The 16088-nt window shown below is 45.7% G+C and overlaps 2 protein-coding genes across 2 annotated transcripts in view; one reads left to right on the top strand and one right to left on the bottom strand.

Annotated features, from left to right (window-relative positions):
• Positions 1–1361: 1361 nt before the first annotated feature.
• Positions 1362–16088, bottom strand: part of LOC110536155 (serine incorporator 5) — a 44141-nt gene continuing 29414 nt past the window's right edge. Inside the window, exons 5-12 of the mRNA XM_036936027.2 lie at positions 12701–12794; positions 7625–7836; positions 7427–7519; positions 6888–7014; positions 5743–5812; positions 5570–5606; positions 4811–4955; positions 1362–3812 (exon numbers count right to left, since the gene is read on the bottom strand). Coding sequence (XP_036791922.2) covers positions 3668–3812; positions 4811–4955; positions 5570–5606; positions 5743–5812; positions 6888–7014; positions 7427–7519; positions 7625–7836; positions 12701–12794 — 923 coding nt within the window. The 3' untranslated portion in view covers positions 1362–3667. The remainder of the gene's footprint in view (positions 3813–4810; positions 4956–5569; positions 5607–5742; positions 5813–6887; positions 7015–7426; positions 7520–7624; positions 7837–12700; positions 12795–16088) is intronic.
• Positions 13934–15774, top strand: LOC149979663 (uncharacterized). Its single transcript, XM_090190870.1, has 3 exons — positions 13934–14415; positions 14468–15050; positions 15330–15774. The coding sequence occupies exons 1-3, from the start codon at positions 14038–14040 to the stop codon at positions 15728–15730; spliced, it is 1362 nt and encodes a 453-aa protein (XP_090046996.1). The 5' UTR covers positions 13934–14037; the 3' UTR covers positions 15731–15774.

Below are 16088 nucleotides of genomic sequence, written 5' to 3'. Positions count from 1 at the left end.
AGGGAGACGAGTGTGACAATGATGACAATGGTATCCTGGACGAGGCAGACTGCAGACTGGAGGTCAACTCTGACCAGACATATGAGGACAGTCAGTCACTCCACTAGTTTCATTCCCTACTGTGGGTGTGCTCTCAAGTAGTTCCTCACTCTGTGGGTGTGCCATACCAAGAACCCACTGGCTAATCTGTGTGACTGTGCCAGATGACAACATGGGTGACGTGTGTGCAGGGGACTTGGACCAGGATAAAGTGATTAGACTGTTCAGAAGATAGTCCAGTACTACCGTCACAGGATAGTGTCGTGTATTTGGCTATGCCGGATTAAGTGATATGACATGCTATTCTATAAAATAATTTCTCTGTAATTAATATCACCTGATTGAGCTAATCATGTAAATGTAATTAACTAGAGTCGGGGCACCACAAAATAATATTTATAGAGCTGTTATCTTCCGAAAACTCTTAAAGACCTAGTAATATTTTACATCAATAGCAGTCAATATCAATCAGCATCTTAATTCAGTCTCATCTGAAAGTTGTAAATTCTTGGTTATCTGCACGAACCCTGGCTAACAATTTGAATCAGCAATACAAAATTGGTTTAATTATTTATTTACTAAATACCTAACTAATCACACAGAATTACACATACACATAATTAAATCATAACTTGATTACAAATTGCGTCATAAAGGAAAACGTCCCTAGCGGGTGGAACAGATATGACAGCTTGTTACACAAAGGAAAAGGCCTGGGTTTGAGTGAAAGAGCGGGAAGACTGAGGGACACAGGGAGAAGCTGTGCAATCGTAAATACAGAATCTGATGCATTCTGAATTACTGCCCATTTGGAAAAGGAAAATGCAAGAAATATTTACTCTGAGCTGCACTTCGGTAGGTTGGTGGTAGATGGAAGGCCGTGTTGCCATGTTGCCAAACCGAGTCCTTTGAAGAATGTCTCTGGTTGTCAATTGGATACGTTGTAGTAACGTTGTTGGGTGATAGACGGGATACTCTGTCTGTTCCTTCCTAACCCTCGTTGCATCTGCTGTTGCTAACTCAACGGCTAGGAGGTATCACTTCTGTAGTGAATAAGAGTTCAAAGTTCATACTATTCGCAACCAAAGCTCACGCTGATGTTGGCTTCTTTCTGTAGTTATCTGAACCATTCTGACATAGGACCGTCGTCCTCACATCTTTGGAACAGGAGGTTATATTGTCAAGGGCTTATATAGGAAGGGAGAGGAGGGCGTGTTTGATGTGTAACTAAATGGAATAGATTGCAGTGTGATTTCTTCCCCAAGGCACTATTTCAAGCTGAGGCTAAAAGTGATTAGCTTTATACAAACACAGACACACACAGGCTGTTCATGTTTTATTTTTTGTTTAGGACAAACTAACTGTGTACAGAGAATTCGGGCTCTATTCAGTCTGTATCGCTGAAGAGTTGCAGATTGGGAGATAGAAATGTAAAGGTAATTTCCGATGGAGCCGACAAGACATACAGCGTTTACTGTGAATGCAGTCTCTGCTAACGCGGGAACATTGCCTTTAAATGTCAATCACGCTGTAATGCTGAACGTCTGCCATACGGATTGAATAGAGCCCTTAGTGTGAGCAGTGTGTTTGGAGACGCATGCACGCACACACATACACACAATGTTATGCACAGACAAACTCACGCAAGTGCTCCTGTTCAAATAAATTAAACAAACACTCACATTCCATTCACACTCCTGTGTACACACCTAGTGGTCATCTTAACAATGGAGAACAGGAAGGGACATCAGCATATCAGGTATGGCAGCATACAGCCTAATCAGACTATTTTGAGCCTAACGGTTTAACATGACCTTGACCTAATGGTGCTGAGCTGTAGAACACCATGTCATGTCTATCTGGCTCTGTGGACAAACAACTTGTCTGAAATAACATATGGACACAATCTGCTAATATCAAACATGTACAGGAATTGATTAGTAAACCAGTTTTACACCAGGCGTTCCAATTCACCAGGTGTCAATTCAGCATCATACAGTTAATTCAAGTGAAATTATATTTCGCAAATCTATTTTTATACAATCTATGGCAACTTTTAATTGTTGAATTGAAATTCCGATTCACTCCATGGCATTACTGAATGGATGGATCCCAACCCTATTGTTCACAGCCGACCCTTTCAGATCCATGACATTACTGAATGGATGGATCCCAACCCTATTGTTCACAGCCGACCCTTTCAGATCCATGACATTACTGAATGGATGGATCCCAACCCTATTGTTCACAGCCAACCCTTTCAGATCATGACATTGCTGAATGGATGGATCCCAACCCTATTGTTCACAGCCGACCCTTTCAGATGGATTTAATCCCTTCAGGACAATGGCTGAGGAAGAAACTAAAGTCACAGTGGGTACTTTATGGCATATATATGAATGAATCAAACTGCTGGCTCATAGGGTTATGTGATTATTCTATTCAGCAATCTGAAATTGAAGGTAAAAGACTTCATGTTAAATAGAAAAATGTTCCAGTTTTTCTTCAAATATCATATTAGACGAGTGTACATATAATAGTATCAAAAGGGTTATATACTGTAGGGTTGTAAGTATGACAACAGAATCATTTGGATTTCTGGAGAAAGTTTTTTTTTGCTCCCTGTCAAGTCTTGATCTGGGTTTGTTCAGTCAGTAACAACCAGTGTTAAGTAACCTACACTACACGCTAAGGTCCCGGTCCGTTTTGAACCCTATCCCCTTCTGTTTTCACAGTCCTAAAAAAGTCTCTGAAAGTGACCCTTCAACAGAGAGCTAACCAAGGATCAGAGGTTTGTGGTAGTGAAAAACTTTAGCGTGTCAATTCTTTGTTTCTGAGATCTACCTTTGGCAAATGTTTGAAATCAAACTGTTGATCTTCCCTCCATGATCGCCTCCCTCCCTCCATTAGTGAGTCTGGTCCCAGGGCAGTCCTTTACCAGCCAGGGAGCACTCTGCTAGTCACACAGGCCTATTTGGAAAACAACACTACAAAAAAGTGTTGTGTACAAATGTCTCAAAAGGAGTGTGGACACAATCCATCATATCTACTCATAATTTAAAATGATTCACATGACCATGTGAAGACAGGAAAATCAAAACATTTGGATTCATTGCATAGAAAACGTCTTCTACAAAAGGGCGCAATAGCAAGCAAGACACTTCCAGCTTATATGTGAGCCTGAGAAATGGAACTTCTCTTTATGGGAATAACAGAACAATATGGAGGTCTGGGTCCATCATGGGAAAAGATGCTTCGCACACATAAAAATCACAAATGTAAGCAAACATGTAAAAGGGTTTAATTGACATTGGTGCTCAAGGGTGCTGGGCATCCCATAACAGAATCAGGGCACCACTATGATCATGTGGTCCCACATAAATTACTGTATGTATTTTGGTCCAGCCCATTGTTTTAGGCACCCTGAAGAGTCCCTGCATGTAACAGAATACTCCATGTATCAAAGGTAGTAAACAAATAAAAAGACAGCAACTGCCTTCAAGGAAACAATAGCTTAACCATGTAAAGTAGGGAAAAAAGGAAATGAAAAACAACACAAAAACCCCATGTAGAAAGCTGAAGGTAGTGTTGGGCTGTGTTTCAGTGTGTGTGTGTGTGTTGGTGTGTGTTAGGCCTCGAAGCGTTTAGGGCAGACCATGGGGGCGACCAGAGTCCAGATGTAGAGGAGGAGACACACCCAGCACGACGCCATCTTGATCCAGAACACCGACCAGCTGCCATCCAGCAGCTTATCTATCTTATGGTTGTCATAGCTACAGGAAAACAAACATATCACACTCTTAGTGTTATGCTGAACTTAAATGAATAACTACAGAGACACAAGCTAGTTAAAGTTTCCCCAGTAACTCTACTACAAGTTACATTTATCACAGCAACTCTCCTAACTGGAACCAAGTTAAAGTTTCCCCACTAACTCTACTACAAGTTACATTTATCACAGCAACTCTCCTAACTGGAACCAAGTTAAAGTTTCCCCAGTAACTCTTCTACTTACTGGAACCTAGTGTAAAGTTTCCCCAGTAACTCTCCTACTTACTGGAACCTAGTGTAAAGTTTCCCCAGTAACTCTTCTACTTACTGGAACCTAGTGTAAAGTTTCCCCAGTAACTCTCCTACTTACTGGAACCTAGTGTAAAGTTTCCCCAGTAACTCTCCTACTTACTGGAACCTAGTGTAAAGTTTCCCCAGTAACTCTTCTACTTACTGGAACCTAGTGTAAAGTTTCCCCAGTAACTCTTCTACTTACTGGAACCTAATGTAACATTTCCTCAGTAACTCTCCTACTTACTGGAACCTAATGTAAAGTTTCCTCAGTAACTCTTTTACTTACTGGAACCTAGTGTAAAGTTTCCCCAGTAACTCTCCTACTTACTGGAACCTAATGTAAAGTTTCCTCAGTAACTCTTTTACTTACTGGAACCTAGTGTAAAGTTTCCCCAGTAACTCTCCTACTTACTGGAACCTAATGTAAAGTTTCCTCAGTAACTCTTTTACTTACTGGAACCTAGTGTAAAGTTTCCCCAGTAACTCTCCTACTTACTGGAACCTAATGTAACGTTTCCCCAGTAACTCTTCTACTTACTGGAACCTAATGTAAAGTTTCCCCAGTAACTCTTCTACTTACTGGAACCTAATGTAACGTTTCCCCAGTAACTCTTCTACTTACTGGAACCTAATGTAACGTTTCCTCAGTAACTCTTCTACTTACTGAAACCTAGAGTAAAGTTTCCTCAGTAACTCTCCTACTTACTGGAACCAGTTGGTGACGGTCATCATGACATACAGTGAACCCAGGAAGAAGACAAAGTGGAAGTAGGTGTAGCTGTAGATGGTTCCCCCTCTCTCATCATACAGAACATTTTGGCCTCCTCCAGTCTTCTCCTCATCATAGTCATCTGGACAACACAACCACAACATCACAGCAACATTATTACAACCTTACATCATCGCAGCAACATATACATAACACAACATGTATGATGGACAGAACATTTTCTACCTAATAACACTCTCACCATTTAATATTCCTGATTTCTTTCCATTTTCCGGGTCTACACTATATGTCTCTCCCTCCCCTTTTCCGGACAGGAAACTCCCTGAAAATCAGTAGGCTTCCTGAGAAGGGCTCCTGTTTTCTTAATTCATTGTAATGTTCTAAACTGTACATCTGCTTATTTAAAATATGTTTTCTCTGTGTAATAAATTCCTAAATGAAATGACGTGCTGTGCTTTCCCTGGCTGCAGTGCTGCTATCTCCCACCAGAAGGCAGATGCAGCCTTCTCTCAGGTCTACTGCTACCATCTGATTGGTCTAGCTCCACACCACCATAGTCCCCTCCTGGTAACACTGACATCATCTCTGGTTACTGACCAATGCTGTTCCTGCATCTTTACTGTTAATATGTGTATGAGAGAACATACAAGAACACTGCCTCTTTCTGCTGGTGTTGCAGTAGGGAGATGATAGAAAGAGAACAGTGGGAGGGAGAGAGAATATGTGGGTATTTACCTGTGTCATCTCCAAAGCAGAAACAGCAGCGAGCTCTCTGAAGAAGAGAGGGGAGTTAGTACAACAGGAATGTACCAACCAATCAACTATACATCCCCATTTCACTAAACACACACGTACACACACACTAAGCTTGTGTGTGTGTCTGAGAGAGAGAGAGTAGGTCTTCTTACCTCAGTCTCAGGCATGCTGTTCCTACACACACGCAGTGCTGCAGAGCTTCGTCTGGTGGTGGACGTCAAACTACACACACAAACACACACACCAGTAAGCATTCCGTAGAACTGTGTATACCACTACATATGACTAATAAAACTTGAAACACATGCACAGGAATGACAGAAGACATTTTCCCAGTAATTTGTGGTTGAGAATAGCTCAAGTCTTTTACAGAGACGACCACAGGAGATATGTCTGAGCTTAATGTGAACCACATGTGGACAGGCACTACAGATCCAGCCAATCACACACACCCTCTGAACAGCACCAGCCAATCAAAAACACTTTCACATCTGCTCAAGCCAATAAGACATGACCTCACTGCAGCTACAGATCTCTAACCTGGAAGCATTCTAATAGTCTAAAGAGCACAGCCCCTATCCTCTCTGCACTGATCTAAAAACACAGGATAGGTGACAGCAACACGTGTGTGTCGTTGGGAATTTTAGGTTGTTCAGGTGTGGAAATGCTGAATTCAAAAGATAAGGGGAACCACAGTGGTATGTTTAAGGTTTATCACAGACAGTGTGCACACAAGGGTAGACAGAAACATTCTCCAAAGACTCAAGCTCTATGCCCTCATTATATCCCCCAAGCTGGGATCAGGAGTCACAGAGGTTGAGCATCCTTATCTGTTTGTTCTCTCAGGCCCAGGGACAGTACCAGGCTCAGTTCCAGGCTCAGGGTCAGTACCAGGCTCAGGCCCAGGCTCAGTGTCAGTTCCAGGCTCAGTACCAGGCTCAGGGTCAGTACCAGGCTCAGTACCTGGCCCAGGGTCAGTACCAGGCTCAGTACCAGGCCCAGTACCAGGCCCAGTACCAGGCTCAGTAACAGGCCCAAGGTCAGTACCAGGCCCAGGCTCAGTAACAGGCCCAGGCTCAGGGTCAGTACCAGGCTCAGTAACAGGCCCAGGGTCAGTACCAGGCTCAGTACCAGGCCCAGTACGAGGCCCAGTACCAGGCTCAGTAACAGGCCCAGGGTCAGTACCAGGCCCAGGCTCAGTAACAGGCCCAGGCTCAGGGTCAGTACCAGGCTCAGTAACAGGCCCAGGGTCAGTACCAGGCTCAGTACCAGGCCATAACATAACTGTGTGTCTTACCAGGAGTAGAGCACACAGCCGAACATGATGACAGTTCCCACTATTGATACAATCCTCTTGTCGCTCTCTGATCCAGAGTTGAAGGGAAACACACAAACTGTCGTATTCACCCCATTAACCTCCAACACTAAACAGAAACAGAGAGAGAGAGAGAGAGAAAAGGAGAGGAGGAAGAATGAGAGAAAACAGAAAAAAGAGGAGGATAATATTTAAGTTTGTTAGTACTGGAGAGCTGCAAGGGCACATCGGACCAGAACACAGTTTAAATGGAGGCATTTTAGGTACAATTTAACAAAAAGCTCTGACGAAGGCCTTGAGGCCGATTCGTAAGTTTAATAAAGACAAGTGATACTTTAAAGGGTTTCTCTTTACTTTCATGTTATTCAATTGTTACTATGCACCTGCAAGAAAGATGTGCAAGTGCCTTTTGAATTTTACGTGAAATTTAACAACATGCAAACACATAAAACCTGTTAATAGGTCAATCAGATAGGCAATGAAACACTGGAGCTCCATCATTGAGCCTCCAGTCTACTTACTCTCTTTGGGCTTGCTGGAGAAGGCTGAGAAGGTGAGGTACATGACGTACACACTGATCACTCCTGGCTGGAGCAGGCCTGACTTAGGCTGGACTGGAGGGAGAACAGAAGGACTGTTAAAGTGTGTGTGTGTGTGTGTGTGTGTGTGTGTGTGTGTGTGTGTGTGTGTGTTCCAGTGTTTGTATAGCCTATACTAACGTCTCTGTATGAAGGGCGATATAGCCAGCAGGGTGACTATGAGACAGAGGCTGCTGTTGACCCCCAGGAACACCTTGTTGAGCAGACAAGCCTGAGAGTGTGTGTAGAACAGAGCCATGAACACCACAGCTCCTACTGCCATACTGAACAGCATCAAGGTGACCATGGCCAGTGCTCCATACCACAGACGGTTGTCGTTCACACCTGAACTCCTAAGGATGGGAGGAAGAGAGATGGAGGGAAGGATGGGAGGAAGAGAGATGGATGGGAGGAAGAGAGAGATGGAGGGAAGGATAGGAGGAAGAGAGAGATGGAGGGAAGGATAGGAGGAAGAGAGAGATGGAGGGAAAATAGGAGGAAGAGAGAGATGGAGGGAAGGATAGGAGGAAGAGAGAGATGGAGGGAAGGATAGGAGGAAGAGAGAGATGGAGGGAAGAATAGGAGGAAGAGAGAGATGGAGGGAAGGATAGGAGGAAGAGAGAAATTGATAGGAGGAAGAGAGAGATGGATAGGAGGAAGAGAGATGGAGGGAAGAATAGAAGGAAGAGGGAGATGGAGAGAAGGATGGGAGGAAGAGAGAGATGGAGGGAAGGATAGGAGGAAGAGAGAGATGGAAGGAAGGATAGGAGGAAGAGAGAGATGGAGAGAAGGATAGGAGGAAGAGAGAGATGGAGGGAAGGATAGGAGGAAGAGAGAGATGGAGGGAAGGATAAAATGAAGAGAGAGATGGAGGGAAGGATAGGAGGAAGAGATGGAGGGAAGGATAGGAGGAAGAGAGAGATGGGGGAAGGATGGGAGGAAGAGAGAGATGGGAGGAAGAGAGAGATGGAGGGAAGGATGGGAGGAAGAGAGAGATGGATGGAAGGATGGGAGGAAGAGAGAGATGGATGGAAGGATGGGAGGAAGAGAGAGATGGATGGAAGGATGGGAGGAAGAGATAGACGGATGGGAGGAAGAGAGAGATGGATGGAAGGATGGGAGGAAGAGAGAGATGGATGGGAGGAAGAGAGAGATGGAGGGAAGGATAGGAGGAAGAGAGAGATAGAGGGAAGGAAGGATAGGATGAAGAGAGAGATGGAGGGAAGGAAGGATAGGAGGAAGAGAGAGATGGAGGGAAGAATGGGAGGAAGAGAGAGGGGGATATAGTTATATTTTATTCCTGAGGCTTGCCAACAACCCTAAACAAGACAGGTTTAGGGTTGTTGGCAAAACTTCCACATCCAGATTACTTTTACTCAGAGCTCCCCAACCCCATCGACACACAGACACAAACACACAAATACACACAGATGCACTAGTACTGATAGATTAACCGACATTTCGGTTATTTTATTTTTAAAACAACTAATTGACTGCCGTCGGTTCAATTACTTGAATTCCATTTGCTTCAGTTTTTTTCTGTGAGCTCAATGTGCACATTCAGTTTCTTTAGAGATAAATCAGAGCCAGCCTGAACTGTGCAATGTAGAGTTGTAGTTTTCAACAGGCAAATATTCGACAAAGTTTAGCTCATAAAACGTGGCAATTAACTACAATGACCATAATCCATTGCACATGTACTTTTCCGGTCTGTGTTTCTTTTATGCCTGCTACGGAAGAAGCAGAAGAAGACTCAATCGTGAGGGGATATAGAGAGCAGCCGTTGCTTTGTGAGGTACAATATATATACAAAAGTATGTGGACACCCCTTAAAATTAGCGGATTCGGCCATTTCAGCCACACCTGTTGCTGACAGGTGTATAAAATCTGTCAGCACACAGCCATGCAATCTCCATAGACAAACATTGGCAGTAGAATGGCCTTACTGAAGAGCTCAGTGACTTTCATTGTGGCACAAGTCAGTTCATAAAATGCCTACCCTGCTAGAGCTGCCCCGGTCAACTGTAAGTGCTGTTATTGTGAAGTGGAAATGTCTAGGAACAACAACGGCTTAGCCTCGAAGTGGTAGGCCACACAAGCTCACAGAACGGAACCGCAGAGTGCTGAAGCGCATAAAATTTGTCTGTCCTTGGATGCAACACCCACTACCGAGTTCCAAACTGCCTCTGGAAGCAACGTAAGCACAATAACTGTTCGTTGGAAGCTTCATGAAATTGGCTTCCATAGCCAAGCAGCCGAACACAAGACTAAGATCACCATGGAGTGGTGTAAAGCTTGCCGCCATTGGACTCTGGAGTGATGGAATCACGCTTCGCTATCAGGCAGTCCGACGGACAAATCTGGTTTTGGCGGATGCCACTACCTGCCCCGAGAACACTACCTGCCCCAATGCTTCCAACTTTGTGGCAATGGTTTAGGGAAGGCCCTATACCCTGTGCACAAAGCGAGGTCCATACAGAAATGGTTTGTCAAGATCAGTGTGGAAGAACTTGACTGGCCTGCACAGAGACCTGACCTCAACCCCATCGAACAACTTTGGGATGAATTGGAACGCCAACTGCGAGCCAGGCCTGATCGCCCAACATCAGTGCCCGACCTCACAAATGCTCTTGTGGCTGAATGGAAGCAAGTCCCCGCAGCAATGTTCCAACATCTAGTGGAAAGCTTTCCCAGAAGAGTGGAGGCTGTTATAGAAGCAAAGGGGGGACCAACTCCATATTAATGCCCATGATATTGGAATGAGATGTTCAACGAGCTGGGGTCCACATGGTTTTGGTAATGTAGTGCATCTCCACTTGAAAAGACAGTTGATAGTTGGTATTCAGCAGTCATAGAGGACTGCCTTATTTACTTTGAAGATCTATAAAATAGGGATTTTGTCAGACAGCATATGCAGCAGCCCTATAGAGATGAGATGATGACTTGGAATAAAACAATAGTCTTTAAATAAAACAAATGTAATATGTAAAGTGAATAAGTGATGATTAATAAGCGATAAGCAGTAATGAGCGGTCACGACCATCATGGGATTGTATTAATAGTTTTATTCTGTGTTGTTACAGCATTCAACCCAAAGAATCGAAACTGAAATCGAAAACGTGACTATTTTTTAAATAATTTAACTAAAACCGAACCGCCCTCAAAAAGCACTAATCGCTCAGCATTAAGATACACAGACACACACACACACACACACACACACACACACACACACAGTCACACAGCTGCAGGGTAATTGCAGTGACCTCTTGCCTTATATTCCCAGTCAGTGAAAAATGGACAAACAGACTCTAAAGTGGTCCCCTGCCACCCTCATTTCTATTGTGAGTGTGTGTGTGTGTCTCAGAGGGGGAGAGGAAACTGTGGGTATACACTCCGTTGTCATGTGCATCCTGTCTGCAACTTAAGACACTGACCAAACCCTCCTTTGTACTGTATACAACAAGACACAATAGCTCTCTCACCCTGTTTCTCTCTCTCTCTCTCCCTCCCTCTGTTTCTCTCTCTCTCCCTCCCTCTGTTTCTCTCTCTCTCTATCTCCCTCTGTTTCTCTCTACTCTCTCTCCCTCTGTTTCTCTCTCTCCCTCCCTCTGTTTCTCTCTCTCTCTCTCTCTGTCTCTCCCTCTGTTTCTCTCTCCCTCCCTCTGTTTCTCTCTCTCTGTCTCTCCCTCTGTTTCTCTCTCCCTCCCTCTGTTTCTCTCTCTCTCCCTCTGTTTCTCTCTCTCTCCCTCTGTTTCTCTCTCTCTCCCTCTGTTTCTCTCTCTCTCTATCTCCCTCTGTTTCTCTCGCGCTCCCTCCCTCTGTTTCTCTCTCTCTCCCTCCCTCTGTTTCTCTCTCTCTATCTCCCTCTGTTTCTCTGTCTCTCCCTCTGTTTCTCTCTCCCTCCCTCTGTTTCTCTCTCTCTATCTCCCTCTGTTTCTCTCTCTCTCTCTCTCTCTCTGTTTCTCTCTCTCCCTCTGGTTCTCTCTCCCTCCCTCTGTTTCTCTCTTTCTCTCCCTCGGTTTCTCTCTCTCTCTCCCTCGGTTTCTCTCGCTCTCCCTCCCTCTGTTTCTCTCGCTCTCCCTCCCTCTGTTTCTCTCTACTCTCTCTCCCTCTGTTTCTCTCTCTCCCTCCCTCTGTTTCTCTCTCTCTCTCTCTGTTTCTCTGTCTCTCCCTCTATCTCCCTCTCTGTGTTTCTCTCTCTCTCTCTCTCTCTCTCTCTCTGTGTTTCTCTCTCTCTCTCTCTGTGTTTCTCTCTCTCCCTCTGTTTCTCTCTCTCTCCCTCTGTTTCTCTCTCTCTCCCTCTGTTTCTCTCTCTCTCCCTCGGTTTCTCTCTCTCTCTCCCTCGGTTTCTCTCTCTCTCTCCCTCGGTTTCTCTCTCTCTCCCTCGGTTTCTCTGTCTCTCCCTCGGTTTCTCTGTCTCTCCCTCGGTTTCTCTCGCTCTCCCCCTCGGTTTCTCTCGCTCTCCCTCTGTTTCTCTCTCTCTCCCTCTGTTTCTCTCTCTCTCCCTTGGTTCCTCTCTCTCTCCCTTGGTTCCTCTCTCTCTCCCTTGGTTCCTCTCTCTCCATCTCCCTTTGTTTCTCTCTCTCTCTCTCTCTCCCTCGGTTTCTCTCTCTCTCCCTTGGTTCCTCTCTCTCCATCTCCCTCTTTCTCTCTCTCTCCCTTTGTTTCTCTCTCTTTCCTGGGTTTCTTTCTCTTCCTGTTTCTCTATCTCCCTCGGTTTATGTCTCTCTCTCTCCCTCTGTTTCTCTCTCTCCCTGTTTTTCTCTCTCCCCCTCTGTTTCTCGCTCGCTCTCTCACCTGTGTAAATAACATTACACAGGAGTCCATCCTGGCATCCTCCCCTCCTCTCTCTCTCTCCCTCCTTCATACTCTTCCATCTCCAAAATAAGCAATCCTACATAAGGTTAATTCCTCCCTCTTTCTAGTCCTCCTTCCTTCAACACAGCACAGGGATCCATCCTATTTTCGTCCCGCTGTCCTCCGTTTCTCCCTCCTTAGGTGCCACCTTCCTCTCTCCCTTCTCAACAACCCTACACATTATTCCCTTCTATATAACAGAAATATTGAAGTACTTTAGGCTTGGAGGATGTGTGTCTATCCTATGTAATGATGTAATTCTGTATTTATGTGTGACTGTTTTGGCTGAAGACATAAAATAAAGCAGCAGGACAAAGACAACTTTATTATAAGTATTGGTGTTGTTGTTGTTCTCACCAGTTAGTGTTCCATCTGTGAGCAAATTCCACCAGCAGCATGAGCTGGATCAGCAGGAAGAAGAACCCTCCTCCGGCTCCAACATACCTCCACACTGAGGAGAGACAGAGAGAGGAGGAGAGAGGAAAAGAAGAGAGAGACAGAGAGAGAGGAGGAGAGATAAAAAGACAAGAGAGAGAGGAGAAGAGAGGAAAAGACAAGAGAGAGACAGAGAGAGAGGAGGTGAGAGGAAAAGACAAGAGAGAGACAGAGAGAGAGGAGGAGAGAGGAAAAACAAGAGAAAGACAGAGGTGATGAGAGATGCTCAACATGAGAGTCATGCTCAACATGAGCTCCTGATATATTTCATATTTCTTTGTTTTTAGAATGAGATAAACACTCTAATCGAAAAAGAATTCCAGACAATAAGTGATGAACAACAACTCTATTCATTCAGAATAGAATAGTAATAGAATAGTAACTTTGCGTTTCAAGTTAAGAAGTTTTGTCTCTAGCTAGCTACACAACAAAGACCTAGCCAGCAGACTAACAAGCTAGCCAGAAGAAACGAGCTAGAACAAACCTAGCAAGGGGAGTTAATACAACTACATCAAACGACCAAACTGAGTGAGTAAACCAAAATGGAGCACGGACTAACTTTAAACATGTCTTCTGTTTTTTTGTGTGAGGATTTGTCACTCTTTTTGCTGGTTTTTGAACTAAATTAACGCTAGCTAGCAACAGCAGCAGACGAACAAATCGGTTGCCATGCCAATGGGGCAGCAGAACAGCGCAGCAGTAGCAGAGCCCACAGGCACCATGTCCCCACTCCCCCTCAGCGCAGAATCCATTCTCTACCATAAAGAGGCCAAAAATGACACAACGAGGAAAGCTTTTAAACAGAAACTACTAAAGGGGAGGCCAGAAACTCTTTTTGCAGACCTCTACAAAAACGATGACTTGAGTAATCTCATCTTCCTCACTGACCAGCCAAATGCATGGAGATCAGCAGTCTGCTCTCACTACCCATCCATAAAGAAAGAGGGAATCTGTAATGGGTGGAAGCTGAAAATCAAAGAGAGAGATGACCCTGACAGCACCATGACAACAATCAACCTCTACAAGACTGGGACTGTCATGGTGCAAGGTAACATTAGGCTGTTTGAAACAGACTTTCAGACCATTAAGGAGAGAGCAGAGAGAGAGGACACTCCCACAAGACAAACTCCACCAGCACCACCCTCACCTCCACCCAAAAAGGCACATCCAGCACCTCTCTTCCCACCATAGTGGAGGACACGCCCCAGGAGGAGAGCGACCCCCTCAGTGCAGAGCAGGCTCAGGCCCTCCTCACCACCATGGCTGCCATGAGGGATGAGTTCACCAAACTGGAGGTGGAGGTGGTCCTGCTGAGGGAGAGCGTGAGCAAACAGCAACCTGACAACCACACCTTAGAGGAGCTCCTAACCAAGGTGAGGACAGAGCAGGACAGCAGCCTTGCAACACAGCTGAAAGAAGTTCAGCAAGAGAGAGACGGACTCAATAGAGAGCTGGCTGATCTAAGAAAGGAGGTGAGAGAGCTCCAAAAAGACAGGCAGAACAGTAATAACGATCTGACCACACTAAGAGAGGAGCTGCAGGAGAGAAAGAGAACAGAGGACAGGCTGCAGGAGCAGCTAGACCACCACTCTATGACCTGCCCTCACACAGCAGAGGAGCCCAGCTCAACCAGCCAGGCTTCCCCAGCCCCGTCCTCACACAGCAGAGGAGCCCAGCTCAACCAGCCAGGCTTCCCCAACCCTGCCTGCTGCACCCCTCCTCCCCAGCCCACAGAACAGCCTCCCACTGACAGCAGCACCGGCACAGACCTGCCACACCCCAGCTCCAACACCCACCAGCCCCCCCTCTGCCCCCTCCAGTCCAGAAGAAACACTGGCTGACATTGTCCTGTTGATGGACTCAAATGGGAAGTTTATTCAGGAGAATAAACTTTTCCCTCGACACAAAAGGAGAAAGGTGTGGTGCCCAACAACGCAGAGGGCCATGGAGCTGCTTGATAAGGCCCATCTCGGGTCGCCAAGCCACATAATCATACACACCGGAAGCAACGACCTGCGTGCTCAGCAGGAGAGGGTGACGACTTCACTACGGGGAGTGATTGAGAAGGCCTCCGCAATCTTCCCCAACTCAAGAATCGTGGTGTCAACTCTTCTACAGAGGAATGACTTCCACCCTGCCACAATCCAAAGAATAAATGCCAGCCTATCCCAGGACTGTGCCCTGCGATCCAATGTACACCTGGCCCACCATCCCACCCTCGATCTGGACTGTCTCTATGACCATGTTCACTTGTACAGGGAGACAGTCCCCACCCTCGATCTGGACTGTCTCTATGACCATGTTCACCTGTACAGGGAGACAGTCCCCACCCTCGATCTGGACTGTCTCTATGACCATGTTCACCTGTACAGGGAGACAGTCCCCACCCTCGATCTGGACTGTCTCTATGACCATGTTCACCTGTACAGGGAGACAGTCCCCATCATCGATCTGGACTGTCTCTATGACCATGTTCACCTGTACAGGGAGACAGTCCCCACCCTCGATCTGGACTGTCTCTATGACCATGTTCACCTGTACAGGGAGACATCCCTGTACAAGACTCTCAAGGACATCGCTTTAAACCGCAGTCCGACCTCTCCACCCAGGAACAGAGGAGCAATCTCCACCCCTCTGAGATCACAGAGACAACACCCCGGACCAGCACCCTGGAACACCCAGCCACAACCACAGCACCACCAACCTCAATGCCCACCACAGCCAGCGCAGCACAGACCACCCCAGCCCAGCTTCAGAGCCACCCAGACGAGGCCTCCCACCCCCCTGCCCCCCACCGCAGACCCACACTTGGAGGAGCCACAGCTCAGCAGGCAGAGCTACGCACAGGTTGTGAGAGGAGCAACTGGCCCAGCCCCCACCAACCAAATGAGTGACATTAAACAAATGCTGAGTCTACTATGCTCACATGTGATAGGCCGAGGGTCATGGTAAGATGAGCACAAGAACTCCACCATCCTCACACTATACCCACCCAAGTCGCATGACACAAATTCTATCTTAAATTATAAACAAATTACATTTGCATAATAAGAGTTTACTTTAATTGAAAAATCCTATTTTAATAGTTCTTGTTGGATTGTGAGTGTTTATCTCATTTTGAAGGTAAAGGGAGAAAAAAAAGTTATGAAATCTTTTTACGTTGGTATGTTGGAATTTACAAGGATCGAAGTGCTCTGCTTTTGGACTAAAGAGCAGAAACCCAGAATTCCTGAAAGAAATTGATGATGTTGATATTGTAGTACTACAGGAAACATGGTGCAGAGGTGATGTTTCCACTGGCTGTCCACTA

The sequence above is a fragment of the Oncorhynchus mykiss genome, chromosome 11 (assembly GCF_057628025.1).
Source record: "Oncorhynchus mykiss isolate SJ-2025 chromosome 11, ASM5762802v1, whole genome shotgun sequence".
Lineage (NCBI taxonomy): Eukaryota > Metazoa > Chordata > Actinopteri > Salmoniformes > Salmonidae > Oncorhynchus > Oncorhynchus mykiss.
This window is presented reverse-complemented; position numbering and strand designations above follow the sequence as displayed.

Bases quoted from the DNA above. Each gene is read 5' to 3' on its own strand.
- LOC149979663 (XM_090190870.1), top strand. From the start codon at position 14,038: ATGGCTGCCATGAGGGATGAGTTCACCAAACTGGAGGTGGAGGTGGTC. The intron at 14,416-14,467 runs GCTTCCCCAGCC...TCAACCAGCCAG, and splicing joins AGCCCAGCTCAACCAGCCAG to GCTTCCCCAACCCTGCCTGC. The intron at 15,051-15,329 runs CCCTCGATCTGG...ACAGGGAGACAT, and splicing joins GTACAGGGAGACAGTCCCCA to CCCTGTACAAGACTCTCAAG.